The sequence below is a fragment of the Haliotis rubra genome, unplaced genomic scaffold (genome assembly GCF_003918875.1).
Source record: "Haliotis rubra isolate DU_JTF1 unplaced genomic scaffold, ASM391887v1 Scf353, whole genome shotgun sequence".
In the NCBI taxonomy this organism is placed as follows: Eukaryota; Metazoa; Mollusca; class Gastropoda; order Lepetellida; family Haliotidae; genus Haliotis; species Haliotis rubra.
In genome coordinates this window covers 260,503-287,330 of record NW_025767028.1, presented here as the reverse complement: position 1 = coordinate 287,330, position 26,828 = coordinate 260,503, and the positions used below count along the sequence as shown (strand labels likewise).

General features: G+C 43.7%; 2 protein-coding genes and 1 long non-coding RNA gene across 6 annotated transcripts in view; 1 reads left to right on the top strand and 2 right to left on the bottom strand.

Annotated features, from left to right (window-relative positions):
• Positions 1-11,014, bottom strand: LOC124285148 (pneumococcal serine-rich repeat protein-like). 3 transcript variants are annotated; one of them, XR_006900739.1, is made up of 11 exons: positions 10,903-11,014; positions 10,022-10,051; positions 9,343-9,368; positions 7,978-8,557; positions 6,260-7,507; positions 5,972-6,050; positions 4,689-4,817; positions 3,802-3,925; positions 2,282-2,450; positions 498-960; positions 1-455 (listed from the first exon to the last, which is right to left on the bottom strand). XR_006900739.1 is itself a non-coding variant. In XM_046721316.1 (10 exons), exons 1-10 carry the CDS (start codon positions 10,940-10,942, stop codon positions 863-865), a joined length of 2,523 nt encoding a protein of 840 aa, XP_046577272.1. In that variant the 5' UTR covers positions 10,943-11,014; the 3' UTR covers positions 1-862. The 3 variants fall into 3 exon arrangements, 1 of the variants encoding a protein (XP_046577272.1); XR_006900738.1 differs by having other exon boundaries at positions 1-491; positions 576-960; XM_046721316.1 differs by having other exon boundaries at positions 1-960.
• LOC124285151 lies at positions 1,371-21,038 on the top strand. The gene is made up of 3 exons (XR_006900740.1): positions 1,371-1,444; positions 18,301-18,305; positions 21,011-21,038. It is a non-coding gene; the product is annotated as an uncharacterized LOC124285151 (long non-coding RNA).
• LOC124285149 (ataxin-2 homolog) overlaps positions 19,982-26,828 on the bottom strand; it is a 24,376-nt gene continuing 17,529 nt past the window's right edge. For both annotated transcript variants that reach the window (XM_046721317.1, XM_046721318.1), the window contains 9 exons: positions 26,747-26,785; positions 26,258-26,338; positions 25,836-25,856; positions 25,003-25,023; positions 24,179-24,205; positions 23,383-23,409; positions 21,794-22,818; positions 20,788-20,938; positions 19,982-20,192 (listed from right to left, as the gene is read on the bottom strand). In XM_046721317.1, coding sequence (XP_046577273.1) covers positions 20,185-20,192; positions 20,788-20,938; positions 21,794-22,818; positions 23,383-23,409; positions 24,179-24,205; positions 25,003-25,023; positions 25,836-25,856; positions 26,258-26,338; positions 26,747-26,785 — 1,400 coding nt within the window. In that variant the 3' untranslated portion in view covers positions 19,982-20,184. The remainder of the gene's footprint in view (positions 20,193-20,787; positions 20,939-21,793; positions 22,819-23,382; positions 23,410-24,178; positions 24,206-25,002; positions 25,024-25,835; positions 25,857-26,257; positions 26,339-26,746; positions 26,786-26,828) is intronic.

Here is a 26,828-nt window from a genome sequence, read left to right as displayed (position 1 = left end):
TATAAATTATCTCTTTATTCACAATGTGATACGTGGATCATGAAGCACTATTGACACGTTCATACTCTCTGGAAGGTATGTCATAGACTCAATTGTTACAACCTTAACCCTCTATAGAGGTTCTGTATATTTATTATATAACCTTGATCCTCCAGAAAGGAGACTGTATATATTAATTATACAACCCTGAACCTCCAGAAATTGGTACAACCAGGACCCTAGGGAGAAGAGACCATTTGGTTATGGTCACAACCTTGATCCCCCTAGAAAAAGAGGCCATTATTGTCACGACCTTGACCCTCTAGAATGGAGGTCATATCCATGATTATTACAACCCCCTCCGGAAAGAAGGTCATGTTTGTTGCAACCGTGACCCTCAACAATGGAGGCCATATATATGATTGTTACAACTTTGAACCTCCTGGAAAAGAGGTCATGATTGTCACAACTTTGACCTTCGGGAAGGAGGTCACATATGTGATTGTCACAACCTTGACCTTCGGGAAGGAGGTCACATATGTGATTGTCACAACCTTGACCTTCGGGAAGGAGGTCACATATGTGATTGTCACAACCTTAACTTTCGGGAAGGAGGTTACATATGTGATTGTTACAACCTTGCCCTCTGGAAAAAAGGCCATATATACACAGACATACATATATGTATAATTATAACACCCTTGACTGTCTTGAGAAAAGGTCTATGGTATATTTTTTACATAACTGACCCTCTGGGCAGTAAGAGCTGTAGATGTGTGTTACACAAAGACGTTGAACAATGACGCGTGTCCACAGCGACAGTGTTATTTCTGTTGATTGGTTGTACATGCAGCACCCACAGGCTTGTTGTGTACCTCAGGGTTTAGTTGTAGCAGGAGGCGAACTCCTGGATTGTTTCCTGCCGCTTCACGAACTCGGCGCCCCGTGATAACATATTGTCAATCGTGTGAACATCTCCCTCTGAAAGGCAAGTCCACAACAGTTAGCTGAAGTCGGGTTAGAGGCTAAGTGAGTGAGTGAGTTTAGGTTTACGCCGCACTCAGCATTATTCCAGCTATATGGCGGCGGTCTGTAAATAATCTAGTCTGGACCAAACAATCCAGTGATAAACATCATGAGCATCGATCTACTCAATTGGGATGCATGTGTCAACAAAGTCAGCGAGCCTGACTACCCGATACCGTTAGTCGCCTCTTTACGACAAGCATGGGTTACTGAAGATTAATTCTAACCCGGACCTTCACGGGTTCATTCTACGAGATTACTTACATAATTTAAAACGATCGATAATCGGAAATTTCGTAGGTAGGAAACATTATATATGATTATCGAAATGAAAATAGCGTCTTCCATAATATGGTTCATACACTTTTGTGATAAAATAAAGTTTTAATTTACTCACTCAATACACATAGTTAGTGTTTATTCATGGGTTGCTTGTAAAGTATGTTCACAAGGCTGTTTTGTCAGTAGCCCATGTATCAACATGTCGCCACTCACCAGTCATGTGAATTGTATTCATTTCTTTCAAACTGTCTTTTTTCATTTTTGCTAAAAGTTACGGCTCCGATAATTATCGATAACCAATCTATAATTAGTTAACGATTATCTGTCTCTATGATCTATCGATAGCCAGATGACATGGTGAGGGTGTGTGGACGAGACAGTTCTTCCATAGCAGTCAGTCCCTCTACTGATCGGCCAGACACCCCTGTGGGCGACACGGCGTGTGTCTATAAACCTACACTACAGTCCGTTTGATTTCATTTGAGACCGATGAATTGCTCACTAACACAAAATCTAATAATTGCAACGAAACCAAATTTTGGACAGTCACATGAAATCGACAGACCAACTCTGATGATGTTGCTCACAATTTGGACACCCAAATAATAAAAAAGTTGTTTAACAAACGATCATTATTTTGTTGTCACTTTTCGCTATTTTGTAGAAGGGGGGACCACTTACTGGTAGGACAGCCAGGTAATCATCAAGCGTGTGGAGTGAAATTTCATTTTCACACGTGCAACTCGAACACCTGGCTGTTCTACCTGCAAGTGGTCCCGCCTCGTAAAAGCAACGCAATAATGATCGTTTGTTAAAAAACATTTTTATTCAGGTGTCCAAGATTATGAGACAAATCATCAGAGTTGGTTTGTCTATTTCATTTGGTTTTGTTGCAATTATTAGACTTCATGTTATTGAGCAATTCATCGGTCTCAAATGAAATCAAACGGACGGTACACGTTCGGGATTGTAACAGATTGTAGGCAATACTCACGGTGTTGAATATGCATGATTCGGTTGTACACCACGAATCCTGGAGTGTCTATGGCGGTGATTATGTCATTGGGAATGACCACCTGGAAGCGACATGACTTGTCGACTTCTGTCAGAGGGTTACCCATACAGAGCTCGGCATAGCGTCCATCGGGATTGAAGAAATGGATCTGTGGATGGAAGCAGTGGACTACGATGAAGTAGGTTGACCTACACTGGTCGGTGTTGACAGGTGTCATATGGTGGCTTTTGATTAGCTTTGGTTTAATGGACAGATTGCGGTCTTGATAATAAATATGGTATCAAGAAGCAAATTAAAGTGTCGAATCTTTCACGGATGTAAGCCGAAGACCGGGCTCTGTTCCCCACATGCGTGAAGTTAATTTCTGGTGTCCCGCTCCGTGATATTCCTAAATGCAGCTTAAAATAACATGCAGTAAACTTGGACAAAGTACTGTGACTATGTGTCCTAGTCCACCCAGCTGTGAGTGGGTACGTGGTAAGGATGGGAAAGTCACATTAACTCGGCGCGCCTAGTGGCTGCAAGAGTTTTATGATCCCCAGGGAGTTGAGATTGAAAATACGATGTGCCGTTGATATTGACATCCAGAGCTCGAAGTAAAAAACCGAGCGCTTTGAGCATGTGTGTTGATGGGATGGACTATAGCGCGATATGAATACCCATATAAAAACAATATATATAACATCTCCTTACAAAAGGTACTCCCTAGCAACACTTTGTAAACATGCTATGTGACCAGCCCCAGCTACTCACTTTCTCTTCCACCACCACTCAAGCGCACCTCCCAGAATAACTTGCCAGACCAGGCTGTGAGTGCTGTTCCGGATATGGTGTCATCTTGCCAAGTAGGCTCTGACCACACCTACCATGTGCCAGGTGGGAGGCCTGACTATGCCCATCCTCCAACCCACCCATGACAAACTGTAAGGACTGTTCTTACCGTGACGCGCACCACCACCACGCACCACCATCCGCCCATCCCCCCCCCACGTGGCCCCACCAGGTGAGGGTGGGAGGCATGTTCTTATCGTGGCGCGTCCTCCCTGCCAGGTGAGGGTGGGAGGCATGTTCTTACCGTGGCGCGTCCCCCCTGCCAGGTGAGGGTGAGAGGCTTGTTCTTACCGTGGCGCGTCCCCCCTGCCAGGTGAGGGTGGGAGGCATGTTCTTACCGTGGCGCGTCCTCCCTGCCTGTGAGGAGGTTCGGAGGCATGTTCTTACCGTGGCGCGTCCCCCCTGCCATGTGAGGGTGAGAGGCTTGTTCTTACCATGGCGCGTCCCCCCTGCCATGTGAGGTTGGGAGGCATGTTTTACCGTGGCGCGTCCCCCCTGCCATGTGAGGGTGAGAGGCTTGTTCTTACCATGGCGCGTCCCCCCTGCCATGTGAGGGTGAGAGGCTTGTTCTTACCGTGGCGCGTCCCCCCTGCCATGTGAGGGTGGGAGGCATGTTCTTACCCTGGCGCGTCCTCCCTGCCAGGTGAGGGTGAGAGGCAAGTTCTTACCGTGGCGCGTCCTCCCTGCCAGGTGAGTGTACGGTCGAAGGGGAAGCTGTTCCAGGGTACACAGTCTCCTCCATTGAGCACCACCTGGTACGTTGCTGCAACTGATGTGATGACTCTACGGCGTCTGAACATTGAACAGCGATACAAATATAAACGTTTCCCATTGTAAATAATCACACACACTCTAGGGCAAACTTCATGTACCTGAACTACTGTCAAAATTTGCTGTCTTTTCAAAGCTTCCCATTAGACACAAGGGACATAACTCCTGACTCACAAACATACACACCACAAACAATTTATTAGAGACTAATCCGTTGAAATAACAATCCAGTAGGAACCAACAGCATGTCGACGCAAGTTCATATTTCGCCCTGCCTTCAAGCAAATCCCCTATATCTTGCTCGTATTTTCAATTTCACTTCGCTCAGCTTGCTAACAATGTAGCAGTTAATACAAGTGTTCTCGTCTGCGTATTAATGCTGTATGAATATTTTCTCGACGCCATTGTGCTGACTGTAGATCATGGGTTCGAAACCCATTTACAATCCTTGGTTCGAATCCTTTTGGTTTCTATGCACCACATCATATGTTATGGGTCTCATCAATGTGGCCTAGGACTTGATTCAAATTCCACTTTTCTTATCAATTCAGTTCTGAAATGCCTGAAATACTACTCAGTCACTCCCTCATTCATTCATTCACTCACTCACTCACTCTCCTACCCACTCACTCTCTTATCCACTCACTCACCCACCCACCCACCAACTCACTCACTCACTCACTCACTCACTCACTCACTCACTCACTCACTCACTCACTCACTCACTCACTCACTCACTCACCCACCCACCCACCCACTCACTCACACTCACTCACTCACTCACGTGTCCATGGTCCTGACTGTTTTCGACGACTGCCACTGCAGGGCCTCCAAGAAGCGGCCGTAGTTACTTGGTCGAAGTTTGTAAATCTTCACTAATTGTTTAATCTGCTCCAGCGACAGCTGTGTGTTCCTGGAGGAATAGAACAGCCTCGTTTACTATCTACTCATCCATTGTCATTATCCCACAATACAACAGCCTCGTATACTATCTACTCATCCATTGTCGGTATCCCACAATAGAACAGCCTCGTATACTATCTACTCATCCATTGTCAGTATCCCACAATAGAACAGCCTCGTATCCACACAATAGAACAGCCTCGTATACTATCTACTCATCCATTGTCAGTATCCCACAATAGAACAGCCTCGTATACTATCTACTCATCCATTGTCAGTATCCCACAATAGAACAGCCTCGTATACTATCTACTCATCCATTGTCAGTATCCCACAATAGAACAGCCTCGTATACTATCTACTCATCCATTGTCAGTATCCCACAATAGAACAGCCTCGTATACTATCTACTCATCCATTGTCAGTATCCCACAATAGAACAGCCTCGTATACTATCTACTCATCCATTGTCAGTATCCCACAATAGAACAGCCTCGTATACTATCTACTCATCCATTGTCAGTATCCCACAATAGAACAGCCTCGTATACTATCTACTCATCCATTGTCAGTATCCCACGGTATAGAACAGCCTCGTATACTATCTACTCATCCATTGTCAGTATCCCACAATAGAACAGCCTCGTATACTATCTACTCATCCATTGTCAGTATCCCACAATAGAACAGCCTCGTATACTATCTACTCATCCATTGTCGGTATCCCACAATAGAACAGCCTCGTATACTATCTACTCATCCATTGTCAGTATCCCACAATACACAATGTACAGATGTATGTTATTAATGCTAACAGTGTGTTTTTCCATCGTGCGTGTACATATCCGTGCTGTATGTTTGTGTGAGTGATTGTTCGTTTATGTGCGTTTGTGTGTTTCTGATTGTGTGTGCGTGACTGTGTGCGCGTGACTGTGTGTGCGTGTGTGTGTGGAACATATGTGGACCTTTCGCATGTTAATGTTGTTTAGTTAATACATCTTTTCATTTGCTCGATTACATCGTTTCGGGCTGCATAGTTTCCCATATACATTAAAGTTTTGTTTAACGATACTGACCTCCCTCTGCATATATCAATCATATATACTTTGTTTACTTTGTATATAATATATAATATTTTCAGAATTCAACCGTGTTTGAACATACTGTATTTCCGGGATGACTGTGTCGAGTTGTTTGTTTGTTGCCTCCGTCACAGACGTCGTCCCCACTCCCTTTGTGTCCACTGCAACGTAATAGGCAGGAAATAATCACTGACCCAATCTAAACAATCAGAATGTTGTCAATAGACGCTCTAAGGTATATCGTAAACACACAAAGACTCCGACAATACATGATTTCAGAAACAACGTTTGCCCCCACCGACATGACGTCTAGACTCGGAATGGGATTCCCATAGAGTTTGCGTTATTTATAAGTGAAGAGGCAGATTACCTTTTTGACCTTTGTTCGCTTCCGACGTTTCACTGGCAGGGGAAGCACTATCATTGATGTTGGAACTTATTTCTGTAGCCGATGGCGTGTTCGCTTTTGTTCCTGCTGCTGACGCCGTGCCGGCGCTTGTTGTTCCTGTTGATGTTGTGCTCGCACCTGTTCCTGTAGCCGATGACGTGCTCGCACCTGTTCCTGAAGCCGATGACGTGCTCGTACTTGTTCCTGTTGCTGACGCCGTGACGGCGCCTGTTGTTCCTGTAGATGTTGTGCTCGCACCTGTTCCTATAGCCGATGACGTACTCGCGCTTGTTCCTGTTGCTAGTGCAGTGCCGGCGCTTGTTCCTGTAGCCGATGACGTGCTCGCACTTGTTAATGCTGCCGATGCTGTCACGGCACCTGTTGTTCCTCTTGAAGTTGTGCTCGCACCTGTTCCTGTAGCCGATGACGTGCTCGCACCTGTTCCTGAAGCCGATGACGTGCTCGTACTTGTTCCTGTTGCTGACGCCGTGACGGCGCCTGTTGTTCCTGTAGATGTTGTGCTCGCACCTGTTCCTATAGCCGATGACGTACTCGCGCTTGTTCCTGATGCCAATGCAGTGCCGGCGCTTGTTCCTGAAGCCGATGACGTGCTCGCACTTGTTCCTGCTGCTGACGCTGTGACTGCGCCTGTTCCTGATGAAGTGATTGAGTTTGTTCCTGCAGCTGATGACGAGATGGAGTTTGTTCCTGTAGCTGATAACGTGATGGAGCTTGTTCCCGTTGCTGATGACGCATTGACAGTGTTTGTTCCTGTTGACGTTGGGCTAGCGACTGTTCCTGTAGCTGATGACGCGATGGAGTTTGTTCCTGTAGCTGATGACGCGATGGAGTTTGTTCCTGTAGCTGATGACGCGATGGAGCTTGTTCCTGTTGCTGATGACGTATGGACAGTGTTTGTTCCTGTTGATTGTGTGCTAGCAACTGGTCCTGATGATGTGATGGAATTTGTTTCTGCAGCTGATAATGTGCTGGCACTTGTCCCTGTTGTTGATGTGCCAGCGCCTGTTATTGTTGTTGATGACGTGCTGGCACTTGTTGCTGTTGTTAATGCCGTAGCTCCGATTGTAGTGGAACTAGTGTTGTTCACGGTCGTAGATAATGAACCAGTACTTGTAGACGTCACTGAAGTGTTTGGAGAACTAGCATTTAGTCCAGGAGCAGATGATGGATTGACAAGAACAAAAGCTGAAGCAAAGGCGCTGGAGTCGGCTGTGGATGAAGGGTTTTGCATTGAGACCGCATGCGTAGAGAAAAATTTCCAATGTTTCCAACAAAGGACGTGAAACTAACACAAATTCTAGAAGGACCAGTATTACATCCCGTTGACTGGGGAGTTCAATCGTTAGAGGCGACATAAAATTAGATTTAACGTTAAATACCTAGTATACCGACACCAACCTGGTCAGTCGCTGTTTATCCATTTAAAACGAAATATGGCAATAACGAGTACCGTCTCTCAACGTATTTTTGATGCGACCACGCCCGGGATGGAAACGCGGACCTCACGTTCTCTGGGTATGTGGAAGAATTACTATCAGTTCCAACTATAGATGCAGAACATAATGAGTTTACATTTGGGCTAGATTGACTGACAAAACCCCGGAACAATATTATCATTACCTTTACAAGTTGTGTTTAAACGTTTGCAGAAGCTTAGGAATTATCTGGCGATAGCATACCTGATGTTGCAATTGCATTGGCTGATGACCCAGCTGTTGATGTTGCCGAAGTTGCATTCGTGGTTGCAGAAGTATTCGAGGAAACTATGGGGGCGTTGACAGACGCAGACTGTTGGATACCCATGTTAGGGCCTGGGGCAGAACTAGCTGTGACACTGGATGACGCACCAGCGTTTGCGGCAGTTGTTGATGAAGACGCGGTATTGGTGATGTTTGTTGCTGAAGAAGCACTAGTATTTCCAGCTGATGACGAACTGGCTGGGGGTGAGGCAACAACCTCTGCCGCAACTGTACCAACTACTACAGCTGTGGCTGCAGCTGTACCGCCTTCTGCAGCTATGGATGAAGAAGAGTTACTTGTAGTCGTTGTATCAGTAGTGACCTGTATTCCAGGGGTAGAGGATATGATGGACACTGATGTGCTCGGCGACGGAACCATGTTGGAGATGGTAGAATTAGACGAATCCACGGAAACACCCGAGGAAGAGGAGGAGGAGTCCCCGCTGTTCCCAGCACTCTCTGTTGCTGCTGCTGATGGCGACGAGACCTTATCGGCGCTCACCTCGTTTGTTCCATCTCCCTTAATAACAAATATACAAATATCAAACTTCACAAGGACGTTATACAGAAAAACATACATCTATATATAAATAAATCAAAACGATTCCAGTAGTCTGTTACACTGTACATGTTTATCTAAATAGTCTCCCTTTACTACCAATCTTCCTCTGTCACCGAAGCTGTACGAGGGGCTATCAAAAGGTTTTGAGCTTAAAATACTTCTCATGTACATGATAAAAATAACTGTATGATATTGTGGAATGGCTTATATCATTCACATGATGTGTAAAGCTTTCGCTTGTCACGCGGGAGAACCGGGCTCGATTCCCCACGTGGGTACAATTTATGAAGCTCATTTCTGGTGTCCCCCGCCCTCATACTGCTGGAATATTGTTAAAAGCGGCGTAAAACCATACTCACTCACTTACTCACTCACTACGCTTATGTGAATTATATAAACCATTCTTCAATATCGTACACTTATTTTTATCATGCACATATCAGAAGTATTTTAGGCTAGACACCTTTTGATAGCCCCTCGTACATCTAAACGTTCTCAGGTCCAGCATGAAAATGAGTGAGTGAGTTAAGTTTTACGCCGCTTTTAGCAATATTCCAGAAAAGTCACGGCGGGGGACACTAGAAATGGGCTCCACACATTGTACCTATGTGGGGAATCGAACCCGGGTCTTCAGTGTGACGAGCGAACGCTTTAACTACTAGGCTACCCCACCGCCCCTTGGCATCAAAGACCCAGAAAAACCTCATTATATTTTATCCAGGACAAGTGGTATAATTACTCACCACGGCGCTTCGCTTAACGATGTGCACTGGAAGTAGAAGTACAGACAACATTACAACACTAGGTGATGGAGGAGAGTGCAAGTGTTTTCTAAATTATTGTAAATTAACCTCAGTCTATTTTGTTAACCTTGTAACAGAGTGGCTGAATGAGTTTAGTTTTACGCCGCACTCAGCAATATTCCAGCTATATGGAGGCGGTCTGTAAATAATCAAGTCTGGACCAGACAATCCAGTGATCAACAGCATAAGCATCAATCTACGCAAATGGGATACGATTACATGTGTCAACCAAGTCAACGAGCCTGACTACTCGATCCCGTTAATCGCCTCTTACGACAAGCATGGGTCACTGAAGACCATTTGTAACCCGGATCTTCACGGGTATAGTATAGATCGGCGGTCGGAAACAATATTAAAATTTATATGAGTATAATTTGTACATCGTTATATAACAGTGTCGGCATATTTCATCATTAAGACATTTGTTTGAAGGTAATAGAAACTGACATTTGAGTTTGGTTCTTTAATCAGTCATTTCCATTTTGGAAACACTGAGGCAAAATGTTCAACGGTATTATCTTGAATACACGAAACGTTTCAAAACATCCCATCCCCACAAAAATCAAATTTACTACAATTATGTTACAATCACTTATCCGAAATCTGGGCCAATACTTACGTCCATCAATGCGAGCGACGGAGACAGCAACTGGGTACAGAGAACATTATATCAGAAAATTTAACTGGAAGCATCCTTAGAATCACAGTATGTAGATTTGACCAAGTGTTAACAATAGATTATACTTATAAATGTGACAAGGGCGAAAAAGCATTCAGGATGCATAGTCATTGCATTAAAGTTTGTTGAGAGATTGGATATATGCCATTTTTGTGATGCGAATCATCATCATCATATGTTTGGTGGAAAAAGTAAGAGATTTAGACTTTTATCGGTCATGTGACAAGTTTTGAATGTTTAATTATCCCCCGATAAAGAATGGCATTAACTAATATTTTACCTAAAATGCTATTTTCATATATCAGGAGCGTACATCCGAATACATATTCCTGATCCCTTAATGAAATATCACGACCTAAATCTGCCGACGAGCAAGATATTTCAGTTGGTTACACCCTTGTACAAAGTCTTAGGTTGACCTTCAGAATGACCTTCATGTCTCGGACATCGTGTTCACCACGTCTTGTTCGTCACGGCGTTTTGGGACACTGTCCGGCACTTCACGGACCCTGCGTCCACTGGCCTGTCCCAGAAGCCCCATCTACTGTCCAGCAGAAGAAGGAATACATTGAATGGTTCCGTCTGATTGCACGGAGAAGCCTTCTGTGCTGGAGGAGAACCTTGGCCCTGATGGAGCTGTCAAATCAGATGCAGACAAGCATCTTCGGTCACTAAAGTGGACTAAAACCTATCTCCTTCACTCACTCCTGACAGTGCCGACAGATTGCTGAAATTATTTGCACGATTGGCATCCAGCTGATTAAGAGCTTGTGCTTTTTCAGGCCGTACTATGGAAAGTGTTCTACAAAGCAAGGACTTACCCATGAAAGCGATCCAGATCATTTTCGGCCACATCGTCATCTGATCTCTGCCCTTGGCCTCAGCAAAGCAAAAGATGGAGCAAGCAGGATGTGTTGTGATTTTAACTTACGTTAGTTTCCACCCTTTCTGTGTGCGTATAAAGTGTCATCACGATTTCACTGCCACGTTGTCTCTGACACGTTAAACAATAAAATATATGTCACGCGCAATATCTTTTTCCCTCATCTGCGTAAATATAACACAGGAAATGTTAATCCTTTTTGTAAATTATGTATCATTTCTTATGAAAAGCTAAATATTGGTAACAGGGAATTGTATTAATAACTGTTGGATAGCCTTTGAGACAAACAGAATGAAACGTAATAAAAATGTCGTGTCAGGCTTTTTGGTACTGTTTAACATGTAATGTTATTTTAAGTGGCGTCAAGGTGACACAATCACTTAATGTTGGAAGCGATTTGTCTTGGATTATGACGGGGTTGTGATGTGTCTACATGGAAGCGTGTATGTGCCTGTATTTGCATGACCAAATGAAAATAGCACAACAGGTGCTTATCTCGTAAACCATTACATGATCTAAGTGCAGTGTCCCTCTGTACAAACGTACAATCGTACAATTGTACAATCGAACAGCAGATTGTCACTGCACTAAGTCACAGCAATAGGAGCCCGAAGGGTGTATACATTCGGTTTGATGGTGCTTAAACAGGGAATGGTTATTCGATTGAGAGATAGTTTATCGATAAATATCGGGGAAGTAACTTTTAGCAAATATGCCAAGAAGGTCTGAAAGAAATGAATACTTTCCACACCACTGGTTAGTGGTGATATGTTTATGCATGGATGACTAACTGCGTCCTAAACATGGGTTAGAAGCAGCCCATGGATGACTAACTGCGTCCTAAACATGGGTTGGAAGCAGCCCATGGATGACTAACTGCGTCCTAAACATGGGTTAGAAGCAGCCCATGGATAACTAACTGCGTCCTAAACATGGGTTACAAGCAGCCCATGGATGACTAACTGCGACCTAAACATGGGTTAGAAGCAGCCCATGGATGACTAACTGCGTCCTAAACATGGGTTAGAAGCAGCCCATGGATGACTAACTGCGTCCTAAACATGGGTTACAAGCAGCCCATGGATGACTAACTGCGTCCTAAACATGGGTTAGAAGCAGCCCATGGATGACTAACTGCGTCCTAAACATGGGTTAGAAGCAGCCCATGGATGACTAACTGCGTCCTAAACATGGGTTAGAAGCAGCCCATGGATGACTAACTGCGTCCTAAACATGGGTTAGAAGCAGCCCATGGATGACTAACTGCGACCTAAACATGGGTTAGAAGCAGCCCATGGATGACTAACTGCGTCCTAAACATGGGTTAGAAGCAGCCCATGGATGACTAACTGCGTCCTAAACATGGGTTACAAGCAGCCCATGGATGACTAACTGCGTCCTAAACATGGGTTAGAAGCAGCCCATGGATGACTAACTGCGTCCTAAACATGGGTTACAAGCAGCCCATGGATGACTAACTGCGTCCTAAACATGGGTTACAAGCAGCCCATGGATGACTAACTGCGTCCTAAACATGGGTTAGAAGCAGCCCATGAATGACTAACTGCGTCCTAAACATGGGTTACAAGCAGCCCATGAATGACTAACTGCGTCCTAAACATGGGTTACAAGCAGCCCATGGATGACTAACTGCGTCCTAAACATGGGTTAGAAGCAGCCCATGGATGACTAACTGCGTCCCTAAACATGGGTTAGAAGCAGCCCATGGATGACTAACTGCGTCCTAAACATGGGTTACAAGCAGCCCATGGATGACTAACTGCGTCCTAAACATGGGTTACAAGCAGCCCATGGATGACTAACTGCGTCCTAAACATGGGTTAGAAGCAGCCCATGGATGACTAACTGCGTCCTAAACATGGGTTAGAAGCAGCCCATGGATGACTAACTGCGTCCTAAACATGGGTTAGAAGCAGCCCATGGATGACTAACTGCGTCCTAAACATGGGTTACAAGCAGCCCATGAATGACTAACTGCGTCCTAAACATGGGTTAGAAGCAGCCCATGGATGACTAACTGCGTCCTAAACATGGGTTACAAGCAGCCCATGGATTAAACATGGGTTACAAGCAGCCCATGGATGACTAACTGCGTCCTAAACATGGGTTAGAAGCAGCCCATGGATGACTAACTGCGTCCTAAACATGGGTTACAAGCAGCCCATGGATGACTAACTGCGACCTAAACATGGGTTAGAAGCAGCCCATGGATGACTAACTGCGTCCTAAACATGGGTTAGAAGCAGCCCATGGATGACTAACTGCGTCCTAAACATGGGTTAGAAGCAGCCCATGGATGACTAACTGCGTCCTAAACATGGGTTAGAAGCAGCCCATGGATGACTAACTGCGTCCTAAACATGGGTTACAAGCAGCCCATGGATGACTAACTGCGTCCTAAACATGGGTTAGAAGCAGCCCATGGATGACTAACTGCGTCCTAAACATGGGTTAGAAGCAGCCCATGAATGACTAACTGCGTCCTAAACATGGGTTAGAAGCAGCCCATGGATGACTAACTGCGTCCTAAACATGGGTTACAAGCAGCCCATGGATGACTAACTGCGTCCTAAACATGGGTTAGAAGCAGCCCATGGATGACTAACTGCGTCCTAAACATGGGTTACAAGCAGCCCATGGATGACTAACTGCGTCCTAAACATGGGTTAGAAGCAGCCCTTGGATGACTAACTGCGTCCTAAACATGGGTTAGAAGCAGCCCATGAATGACTAACTGCGTCCTAAACATGGGTTACAAGCAGCCCATGGATGACTAACTGCGTCCTAAACATGGGTTACAAGCAGCCCATGAATGACTAACTGCGTCCTAAACATGGGTTAGAAGCAGGTTAGATTAAAATGGCTGATTTCCTAAAGATGTGTTACCATATCATTATTTATCCAGTTTTAAATGGATACAATTTCAAATTATAAATCTACGTTTAAGTAAGTTGTGAAATTTGGAAATCCTCAGCAAAGTGTGAGTAGGATATAGTTGTGTTCGTATTTTTGCAACTTCCGCGGGACTGCTTTTAGTCAAATCCGTTTTTAAAGCGTGTATGTCCTTGGTATGTAGGTATACTTGCTGTGTTTATGCAGCACTGCTTTGAATCGTGTGTCAGTCATAACAAGGGGCCAGAAAAATATGGAAAATACCGATAGGTTATCACGCGTGTATGTTTCGGGATGGTAACCCTGCATTAGGAATAACCATTGTATTTGGCGGGCCTTGGCGAGCTAAATATATAGTGTGTGTCCCCATACCAAAACACATGAGTGTGATAACCTATTTATCATACAATGTCACTCCTACTTTATTATTTATAAAAAAACGATTTCAAATCATAAAACTAAACTTCGTGGAATGTTCGCCGATATCTATGTCGTCACACATATATGCGTAGTAATACGCTACGTCACCAGCTCGGTGAAACAGTTTTCTACTGTCTTATCACTAGTCATAATTTACACAATGTGTAGCTATTGGAATTGTGATTCATGATTTGCCTGGGTCTAGTCGAGGGGACGGTGGTTCATCATTACGATCCGGGTCTATACCACGATGGTCATGTGGCAATAGTCTTCCTTTGCTTATTCTATCAGCTATGTATGTTGCGTGACCATGTGAGGAATCGAACCCGGGTCTTTGGCGTGACGAGCGACCCCACCGCCCTTGTTCCCAACAGGAACGCATAAGGGACTGCACATGTAAAGAAAAGCTATGGGTCGCATGTTCAGTACTGCGAAAGCGCCAAGCAGTTTAGGGTAGAAATGTCATAACTGCAGTATGTGCGTTAAAGACACTTTGGCACTGAAGTTATTATGTCCGTTTTCGCATCTTTAATTGATAAACTGTTGATGTTGTAAACTTCTAGTCTACGTTGGATGATGAGATTCTGTTATCTGTTTTAGGTGCAGATGTACCCGACTTTTCACAAGCTACTGAAAGTAATATACTGGGAAAACAAAGTAAGGGAACACTTGAAAGTACAAGTGTTCTATGTACTTTTTCAGGTTTCTTCGTCTATTGCACTGTGAATGGAAATGCGGCTTTCGAAATTTCAAGGCATTCAGGCTGGCTCTATAGGGGAATGTCAGAGGATCCCGACGGTGAAAATTAGATGCCTGTTTGCCACAATTTGGAGGAGACTGTGAGATGTTTTGAGTGCGAGGGGTGGCTACACCATGTACTAATACACGTGCCATACACAGACACACATTCAGTCAAGCGAGGATCAAACACAGACACGTTTGTAATACGTGAAGCATCAAGCACAGACCCATTCGGTCAAGCGAGGATCAAACACAGACACACGTGTAATACGTGCAGCACCAAGCACAGACACACATTCAGTCAAGCGAGGATCAAACGCAGACACACGTGCAATAAGTGAAGCATCAAGCACAGACCAATTCGGTCAAGCGAGGATCAAACGCACACGCACGTGTAAGACGCGTGAAGTATCAAGCACAGATATATTCGGTCAAACGAGCATCAAACACAGAGGCACGTGTAATACGTGAAGTATCAAGCACAGACACACATTCAGTCAAGCGAGGATCAAACACAGACACACGTGTAATACGTGAAGCATCAAGCACAGACCCATTCGGTCAAGCGAGGATCAAACGTACACGCATATGCAATACGTGAAACACCAAGCACAGACACACATTCAGTCAAGCGATGATCAAACACAGACGCACGTGTAATACGTGAAGTATCAAGGACAGACACACATTCAGTCAAGCGAGGATCAAGCACAGACACACGTGTAAGACGTGAAGCATTTAGCACAGACCCATCAGTCAAGCGAGGGTCAAAAACAGACACACGTGTAATACGTGAAGTAGCAAGCTCAGACACACATTCAGTCAAGCGAGGATAAAACACAGACACACGTGTAATACGTGAAGCATCAAGCACATACACATTCCGTCAAGCGAGTTCACACTCAGACTTGCGTGTAATTCGTGAAGTATCAAGCACAGACACATTCGGTCAAGCGAGGATCAAACACAAACACACGTGTAATACGTGAAGCATCAAGCACAGACAAATTCTGTCAAGCGAGGATCAAACACAGACACAAGTGTAATATGTGAAGCATCAAGCACAGGCACACATTCGGTCAAGCGATGATCAAACGCAGACACATGTGTAATATGTGAAGCATCAAGCACAGGCAAACATTCGGTCAAGCGATGATCAAACACAGACGCGCGTGTAATATGTGAAGCATCAAGCACAGGCAAACATTCGGTCAAGCGAGGATCAAACACACACTCACGTGTAATACGTGAAACATCAAGCACAGACACATATTCAGACAACAAAGCGTCAGAAGGTGCATGCAGCTGCAAGTGGCAAATGTCATGAACACTAGATGACCAGCAGGAGCAGATTTTACTGGCGCCTCTCACGATTAGATCTCGGCCGTGGGGCATAAACGTCAGTGCGAGGTACAACGGTGAGGTGAGGTGAGGTGAAATTGGGTTTAACGTCGTGCTTGAGAATATTTCGCTCATATGACGACGTGCATGCGTGTGTATGTGTATGTGCGGCTGCTTGTACTAGCCCAGACTGAAGCTGGTTTTATAGTGCTAGCCCACTGAGATACCATGCCGCAGTGAGGCATGAATACCCCACTCAGACACATTATACTGACTCCGAGCCGACCAGTCCTTGTTGTACCCATTAATGCCGAGCTCCAGGCAGGGACCAACAAGTACCATATTTTAACGTCTTTTGGTATGACGCGGTCGGGGATCGAACCCGCGACCTTCCGCTCTACGGGTGGACGCTCTAACCACTACACCACGGAGGCAGTCTCACCGGGGAGGGTTTTATGGATATACGACTTCTTTAAAATTAACATCTTTTCATAAGAGTTTACATAGAAGAGAGTGTTTGCAGTTTAGACATATCCGATGAATTGATAAATTTAAAGGTTTTCCTGAAGCAACGTTTTCTGTAACTATAGTCCGTTTGGCTCAAAATCGGACCAATGAATTCCAATCTAACTAGAAAACTACTAAACATATAATACTCAATGAAACACTGATCATAATCAAAACATCAGAACAACTCTGTGATTTTTTTTGCCAAATTTATATCCTAAAAATTAAAAAAGTTGTTTAACAAACTATCATTAAATGTTTGATATATTTCACTATTTGTTACGAGGGAGGGCTGCAAAGAGAGGAACAGCCGGATGTACGAGGAGCACGTGCACAAGTGCCGACAAAGTTATTGAATCATTTACCTGTGATGTGCTGTCTCGATCCTTTCTCGCACATCTGGCTGTTTCTCTCTTTGCAGCCCTCCCTCGTACAAAATAGTCAACTTTTTCAAACTTTTAAAGATAGTTTGTTAAACAACTTTTTTTAATTTTAGGACATCAAATCTGCTAAAAAAATCACAGAGTTGGTCTGATGTTTTGATTATGATCAGTGTTTCATTGATCATTATATGTTTAGTAGTTTTGCAATTCATCGGTCTGATTTTGAGCCAAACAGACTATAACACCAATTAAAATTTTTAACAACATGAAGATGCAGAAGAAAAAAGAACGAATTAATGTTGGTTGAATTACTGATATGAGAAATCTAGATGATGTTTGATAGTTGCAAATCAAGTCCTAACCTTAAACAGCCAAATGCGTGAACTACATAAAGTTCTATTTTTTGCATTGTGTCAGACATCTTGGTGTAAGAGTTTGATTTTTGCAAGTTGTAGTACCACAGTGATTAACTGATAGTTATTATGGGTCACAATGTTTAAAGTTTTGAGTGTGGGTTTGGGCTCGCATCTCGCATAATGTGTGGTCAATGGCAATAGTATTTTTAGCGACATGCCTTTTGAGATAGCACTGTGGAGTTACCTGCCCTCGGCTGGGTTTTTACTGATGGTTCTCGTGGTGTCTTGTGTTTTCGATGGCATTCTATAACGTTCTGACAGGATAGCGGTGTAGCCTATCTTTGCTAAAATCTCGAGAACTGTGTAAAAGCTATATCAAGGATGATTGTTGTGTGAGTTGTTCGAGTGAACCTCGGACTCATCTGTCTGCCATCATCAAGTGTATCAACGTTTCAAGACCGACCGTGCTTGTCTGTTCAACTGCTGTCATTGTCAACAACTTTCAGTCAGTATATCTCTTCTCAATGTGAATGTCAAGACACTGGTGAGTTAATATTTTAGATTTGTGACTCAATTGCATTGTATTAGAGTGAGTGAGTGAGTTAAAATTTAACGTCACATCGGCAATATTTCAGCCATATCGTGACGAGAACAATTAATTTTATACATAGTAAGTTATGGTAAACTGTAAAAACCTGTCAGCGAAGGACAGTAAAATAACTAGATTATCACAGATTCGAATTTAAAACTAGTAATTAAATCTAAAACATTTCAACTATAGGGGGACAGCACAATATAACAATAGGCTATAGATCGCCAACAACTGAAGGTAGATCACCATACTAGCTAGGGACCATGGGGACTTACAGTACCTTGGCTACCTGCATGGACCCTAGTTGGATTTACACCCTCCCTTCAGCCATTGGTGATGGAAGAGAAATCTAGCAATAAATTAAAAGCACACATATTCTACGATTAAAAAGGTGGCAAGTTTAAATTTACTTTAAATGTGTTGGGACTTATGCATGCATTGCACTAGAAATCTGTATTGTCATTCATTGTAACCTTGTTCATTGTTTATTCAATATATTACTGACTATTTTAGACTTGTCTATATTCTGCTTGATGGTTCAATGAGGACTCTGAAACCATTTGTCACGGCAATTATGAACCGTAACAGTGTGAATTAATTCCAATTTGAGAAATAGAGAAACAACGTTTGTGGGTGGAGTTGTTGATGGTGGGGCTGGTAAGTCAAGTACGTACCTCCCCTTCGTTAATTAAAACTGGTTATAATGGTTTGGCCCAATATTTGTGACTGAACGAACGTGGAAAGAAAGCTAAATCTCTAAAAATAAAGTTTAGGCCACAATTACATCAACGCAATTAATGTTTTGTTACTGTTTAAAATAAATGAGAATGGTGACTGGATTTAATCATGGCATAGTATGATGTAGAGGTACTTGTATTAGGTATGGACTTAGTGAATAATGAAGGCAGCTCTCCAAGGCTCGCTAAAGACAATCGTTATTCCCAACACAGGATATTTACCATACGATAACAGACTCGTATGATAACATCAATCTATCCTTGCATTGAGACTTGGTTGACACATGTCATCGTACCCAAATTGCCTAGATCGATGTTCATGATGTTGATCACTGGATTGTCTGGTCCAGACTCGATTACTTACAGACTGCCGCCATATAGCTGTAATATTGCTGAGTGCGGCGTAAAACTAAACCCACTCACTCACTGTTCGGCTTTGAGTTAATATACCATGTCCCAGTGTGATATCACTGCCTAACTGAGACATGGCATCCCAGTGGGTCAGTAGACAGGCATGAGACATGGCATCCCAGTGGGTCAGTAGCCAGGCATGAGACATGGCATCCCAGTGGGTCAGTAGCCAGGCATTAGTCTGGTATACAACCCCTCATGAGTACAGTGTGTGAAGCCCATTTACATTGATATCGTGATATTGCTGGAATATTGCTGGAAACGGCATAAAACCATACTCAACCGCTCACTGGTTTACAAAGATACACACACGTGGCTGTATTACTGTCAAAACGTAAACCGCAAGGTTAGCCTTCAGTTCTCCTTGTCATAATCAAGAGACAAGTGTTCGTCTTGAGTGAGTGAGTTTAGTTTTTACGCCGCTTTTAGCAATATTCCAGCAATATTACGGAGGAGGACACCAAAAATAGGCTTCACACATCGTACCCATGTGGGGAATCGAACCCGGGTCCTCGGCTATCCCACCGCCCCTGTTCGTCTTGAACCGTTAGTTGAGTGTACAGAGTTATCTCCTCTTACATTAAAAATAATTGACCAACAAACAAGGGACACGTCATACTATCTACTGAGCTCTTTATTACAACTAAAGAGCAAGCACACATTCAGTCACCTGGCTTTCATACAAAGCCCACGTTCTGGAGCTTAAAGTTGATTGGTCCACTAGCTTGTTGTTACTGATGCTGTCGTTGCCTTGGACATGACGTCTTCGGTCGGCACTGACCGAATCACACAATCTAATCATCAGGGTTGACCTTGACATCACCACCCTAAAAGAAAACATATAACAAAGTTAGCAGTACAATTAAAGAAAGAGGTTAACCAGCTTGAATATTACTGGACTTTTTTAAGATGGTGATTTGGAGATTTTACGTGCCCTTTTCGACAAGATGCGCATTTCGCACACAGAGGATATTTTTCATAAGCGTATTTCAGTTATATCAGGGCGTGTCATCTTGGGAGTAAAACCGGAAGTGATGTAAACTTACAATTTGAACACTTTAGGTGGAACTAACTTATCTTATATCATTGTATTTGTGTTACATTCGCATGTACATAGACATGACTATACGTATGTACAAACACATGCCACTACGAGTTTAAAACACAGTAAGGGAGGTTGGTGGTGTAGTGGTGAACATTCGGGTTCTATTCCCTATTGATAAATGCGTGAAGCTCATTTCCGGTCTCCCATGCCCTGAAATTGCAGCAGTATTGCTCGAAGCGACGTAAAACCATACTCTCTGACACGACCTAAAACCATACTCTCTGACACGACGTAAAACCATACTCTCTGACACGACGTAAAGTATACTCTCTTACACGCCCACGCTCTCTCGACACCAGTGTCTACACCGCGCCTACCTCTGTGATTGTTGGCCTGTTGCTGGGGGCTCGGCAGCTGTATTCCGAGTGTCCTGAAGAAGGCTGATATGGCATCGTTTACGAACTGGGTCCTCTGTGGCTCGGGCATCCTCTGCAGTGCCTCGGAGAGATGGGGGGCTATTTTGGGATCCTGAGAAAAGGGGGAAACCATTAGAAATGAAGTAAGTTGCAGCAGCCGTTGCTGATGTCCTGTCAGTCGAAGAAGGCGGTGGGGTAGCCTAGTGGTTAAAGTGTCCGCGGGTCCCACGGAAAACCAGAGTTCGATTCCCGACATGGGTACAATGTGTGAAGCCCATTTCTGTTGTCCCCCGCCGTAATATTGGTGGAATATTACTAAAAGTGGCGTAAAACCATTCTCACTGGCTTAGCCGAAGAGTTAGAGTGTACGGTTATTACAGAGAATGACTACGAATGAATAACTTCGGCTACAAATGCGGTCAAGCAAGATGTGATTTCACTTTACGGGAACACATGGTGTTATGACCGAGTTTTCAGTTATTCATACAGTATTTATCGGTATTTCAGTCTTTTTCGACCAATGGATTATAGAGACTGGTATATTTTCTGATGTTGATTCTTCCTTATTTATAAATTATTTAATTTTACATGTTTGAATGAAACTGGACAGTACAGTGCCCAGTAACATTGGCTGTGTTGGCGAATTTCGGGAACAAAAAATTCGTAAGGAAAATGGCGCCGTTTCCACACCTAGTGTATGCTCATTATGTTAAAAAATAATAATAATAAAAATAATAATAATATAAACAAATGCCCCTTATGATTACATTATGGCCTCGATAATCCGGACGGTAGCACACCTCGATAATCCGGACGGTAGCACACTCTATGGACTATCAGTGGTAACGTCTCCACGCTTAGACTACCAGGGATCCAGAACAACGACACTAATGGCTATGGGGTTTAATGGCTAGGACCATCAGTTTCATTGTATAGTCACGTGATCTAAAAACTATAGAAAACTGACCTGATTTTGTGGCAAGTTTGGCATATTGGCACTAAGTCCTTGTGGCTGTGTAGGCTGTTGTGGCTGTGGTTGTGGCTGCTGCTGTTGAGGTGGCTGAGGTTGAGGCTGGACATTTGGTGGCTGTGGGAATGGCGACGGTCTTTGGTTCTGAGGTTGGCTGGGGAAATGATTCTGATGGAGAGGAATTTGGGGCATCTGTTGGTTGAACGGCACCTGGGTGGGCTGTGGCTGAGATGTTGGCTGTGGTTGATGCTGTTGTGGGTGGTGTGGCTGTTGTGGCTGTTGTGGGTGCTGTGGCTGTTGTGGCTGTTGTGGGTGCTGTGGCTGTTGTGGCTGTTGTGGCTGTGGCTGGGGAGGTGTAATCTGGAAGGGATCCTTTCCCCAGAGGGCAGCGTTCTGTGTGCTGGGGTCGGGGAAAGGCAGTGGGGCTCTAGCTGGGAAAGGTCCAGGGTGTCCCCATCTGTTTCCACGTGGAGGCTGGGGGGATGGGGGAACGAACTGATGTCCATTGTTTGGGCCCTGGCCTTGAGGTCTTCCATTTCCCATAGCGCCCGATTTTGGACCCGGATTTTGCATCAGGTTGACAATATTTCCCATAAGGTTTTGCATATTGTTCCCACCATTGTTAGGATTACCGTTCATAGGATTTCCCATACCATTCATTGGATTTCCCATACCCCCCATTGGGTTTCCCATTCCGCCTGTCGGGTTTCCCATTCCGCCTGACGGGTTTCCCATTCCTCCTGTCGGGTTTCCCATACCGTTCATTGGATTTCCCATACCGGCCATCGGGTTTCCCATTCCACCCATAGGATTTCCCATACCTGCCATCGGGTTTCCCATACCGCCCATTGGGTTTCCCATACCGCCCATCGGGTTTCCCATACCGCCCATCGGGTTTCCCATACCACTCATCAGGTTTCCTAAAGCAGCCAGGGGATTTGCCATTGGTCCCATGGGATTTTGACCGCCATTCATCGCTGCCAGCATTCCCATCATGCCGATCTTACGAGGCCCACGGATTTCTGTAAACAGAATGAATGAGTTTAGTTTTACGCCGCGTTTAGCCACATTCCAGCAATATCACGGCGTTATGCACACACGTGTATGCTGGGTGTAGCGCGTCTTTGAACACAACACCATCGTGTATCTGCTTGGTGTTAGAGTGAGTGAGTTTGCTTATACACCATGTTATGCAATATTCCTGCAACACGTCGGTGGACACATGAGCTTCGTACATTCTACCCATGTGAGGAATCGAACCCGGGTCTTCGGCACGACGAGCGACCGCTTTAACCACAAGGATCGAGAGAGTGACTGGGTTTAACCCCGGTTCGAGTTCAGTTACTTGTTAAACGTGAGGTCCAGAGTTGAAAGCCACACGCTCCGAATTCGGGTACATAGCAGATCCTAACTGGGACAAAGCGGGCCCCAACATCTGGACACTGAACACGGGCCCAAACAAGTTGAAACAACTGGACAGTGGACTCGGGCCCAAGACAACTGGACAAGCCGTGCCCCTAGCGTGTAAATTTACATTAGTTGTATTTCAAATTTTAGATTAAAAACAAGAAACCTTGATTACTTACTGTCACAAACAATGTTGCAGCCAGCACCTGAAAGTAAACAGATAAGTAAACGTCTATGTAAACATGAAACGATTGTCTTAGATTGTAAACGTATGTTGAATACTACTCACTAGAAGTTAAACAACTTGGATTATTTCAATAGGTAATGTATAATGCTGTGGCAGATATACAGTAGTATAAAGGAACCAGGTGTTTCTTCTCTTCTTGTAAGTAGTTTACGGTTCTATTATTCAGGCAGTAGGAGTATTTTGCATCTATGAAAGAGTTACCTTCTTATGTGAAGCACTCAGTTACTATATGGTGGCCTCAGCCATACAGATCACATAGTATTAATATTTTACAGATTAAAAACATTATGCAGTATAGAGGGTTCGGGTGATCCTGGCACAGACAGGCTGGTAAGGCTCATCATCAGCTCAGGGCCCTTGCCCCCTCTACACGCAGCCCAGACAGCGAATGGGACTTCTCCCAGGAAACGCTGCCCAGTTGAACCCACCAAGAACTTTCATGAGAATATGAAAGCTCCCAACTGTGTATTATCAATTATCCAGAGCGTGAGACAGTCTCTAATATTATTATGAATATCATTATTATTATTAACGGATAAGTGGAGATGAAAAGACCAGAAACACCTACTGTCATCACTGATCGTGATTTAAACACAGGCTTTGCCATAAATTCGGTATCGTGCAAGAGTCCCTGCTATCAGTAGAGGCATTTTAGAGAAGGGATTAGTATGGTTTATTAATGTTTTTTATTGTTGATTTATGAAAATTCTTCTGTGTGATCAACTTACCATCAACGAGATCCGAAAATGCTCCGGCTGTGAAGAAAATGAAAGTAATGATAATAATAAATAATAATAACAATAAGAGTAATGATATAATCATCAGAATCATTTAAGTTAACTATTTTAACCTAATTTATGAAGAATATGGGAATGAACAAAACAGTTTTGATTTTCGCAGCCTTGAACAGACAATATTTCAGTCATGTCCCGGCGCCTCATCAGGATCGGAATCATTCGTAACTACTCGTCCCTTTCCGTAACCTGAAAGAAGACTCGTACCCATCTCGTAGCCATCTGTCTAAGCGCAAAATCGCAGAGAGAAAGAAATACTCAAGACGCCGAACTTTTTCCAAGGGTACGTAACTCTAGTTTACTTGGAAAACAAACATGGCATCCACGCCAAGGAAATTACCACAAAGGGTGTGTTTAACATGCTTAAATACTTTCCTACGCCATAATGTTGATATATCCTGGTTATAAAAAATCAGGAAGACTATAAAATAATTAAAATATCCTTGAAGTGTCTCGGAAAAGAATTATGCAAAATGAAAATTATTTCAGCTAACTATTTTGAGACAATTTCTCTACATACGCGCATTCTGATTGGCAGGGGGATATTTCTCCCGGACAGCTACGAGAGGGGTACGAGTCGTCTTTCAGGTTACGGAAAGGGACGAGTAGTTACGATTGGATTTGAATCCATGATTGGAGCTTGCGGTACCAAGGGACGCAACTCCGTAAAGTATACCTGTCCATGACGTATGCCATGACAACAACGACTTAAGTAGCAAGGAAGGACAAATTAGAAACGTGTGGTGGACTTTACTTACCGACTTCCATTGGGTTCCGAGCTATAACAGATGAACATATACATTAATAAACAGTAATTGTGGATGTGTCAGTGTTTTCAACTGTCAGAAATCATTAGGGTTGGCTGAAAACTCCATACTCGGAATATGGACGATGGTAAGAACGTTAATGATTATCGATGTGAAAATTGTGCCATCGATGATATTTTCCATTTACTATTTTGACAAACAAGACGTGTAACCTTACACACACAGTACACAACGATATACTGTCACAATATGGCTGAAATATTGCCGATGGTAAGTTCAAGTTTCGCTGACTCACTATTTATGGTTCACTTCTAAATTAAGTTCAGATCACTGTATTCCTCGGTAATCCATTCACAAATGTGTCACCACACACCTGCGATATGAAATATGTTGATTTCTTTCGAACATATTTTCATTTTCCAATACATTTCTCCAATATGTATCAATTATCAATCGTTTCTGAGTTAACGATTATCGATCTCTATGATCACCATCGATGGCCAGCCCCAATGATTGTGATACTTGCTACATTTCCCTTTACGCATTCATGACACAACAGGATATTCCGTCTATAGCGACTTCATCCTTCTAGTGGGGGCGGTGGGTAGCCCTGTCGTTAGAGCGTTCGCTCGTCATGCCGAAGGCCCGAGTTCGATTTCCTACATGCGTATAATGTCTGAAGCCTATTTCTGGTGTCCCCGCCGTGTCACAGCTGGAATATTGCTAAAAGTGGCGTATATCTAAACTCACTCACTCACTCCTTCTAAAGATAGTGTTATTCAAACTGTTCAACATTACATATATACATAGACACGTGTTCTCACCTGCATAGAAGTCGAATGCACCTGAAACGAATAAAGAAGAACATATATCTCTTGATCTGTTTGATTTGCATTATATAAGCTGATGTATAATAAGAAAGGTATGATAGTTTATGTAGGACATCTGCTTTACTGTATTATATCTGTTCATATATTCTAGCACACCTGTCAGATACCTAGCACATCAAGTCGACAAGTACTTTAGGAAGGACTGGATGTACGTGTAAATGTGTGAACGTAATTCATGGCAACTGAAGCATTCCAAATGATTTTTAAGATCTTTCGACACTTGTTCGACACAACTGCTACAACGGTGCTGACAACGGTAACACACTGAATGGTGTAATGTTATTAACAAATATGTCACTATAGAACAAGATATGTCACTGAGACTGCCATGGCGGTAGGTAGGTGGCGCTACTTACAGGCCCATGGACCCGAGCCAAACATCTGCTTGTACTCCATCTGGTTGCTTCTGTTTCGGAACCCGGTCACCACAGATGCATCTGTAACATACACACACCAGTTTGTTTCAAAATGTATCACAGTGGGATATTTGATTACAAAATAGTTAACTTTCATTTGTTTTCTAGTTGAATGTCTGGTCAGGCTAGCTGACTTGGTTGACACATGTCATCGTACCCCAATCACTGGATTGTCTGATCCAGATTCGACTATTTACAGACCGCCACCATATAGCTGGAATATTGCTAACTACGGCGTTAAACGACAACAAACAAACACAGCACTTCTCTGGTTGACTTTAGCAGCAGGCAGGTACGGATTGGAGAGGACTGATGAATGAATGTTGTGTTACGCCGCCCTCTACACTCACTCACTGAATCACTGATTCTATAGAAAATCAACAATTCTGTCAATTCCTGACATTAAGTGCTGATATATTCCGTACTCACTTGGGAATCTGTTTTTGACGATCGTGTCCAAGGCATCAGCTGAAACAGATAAGAGACAATCAGCCGTTGTCCAAACATTGTT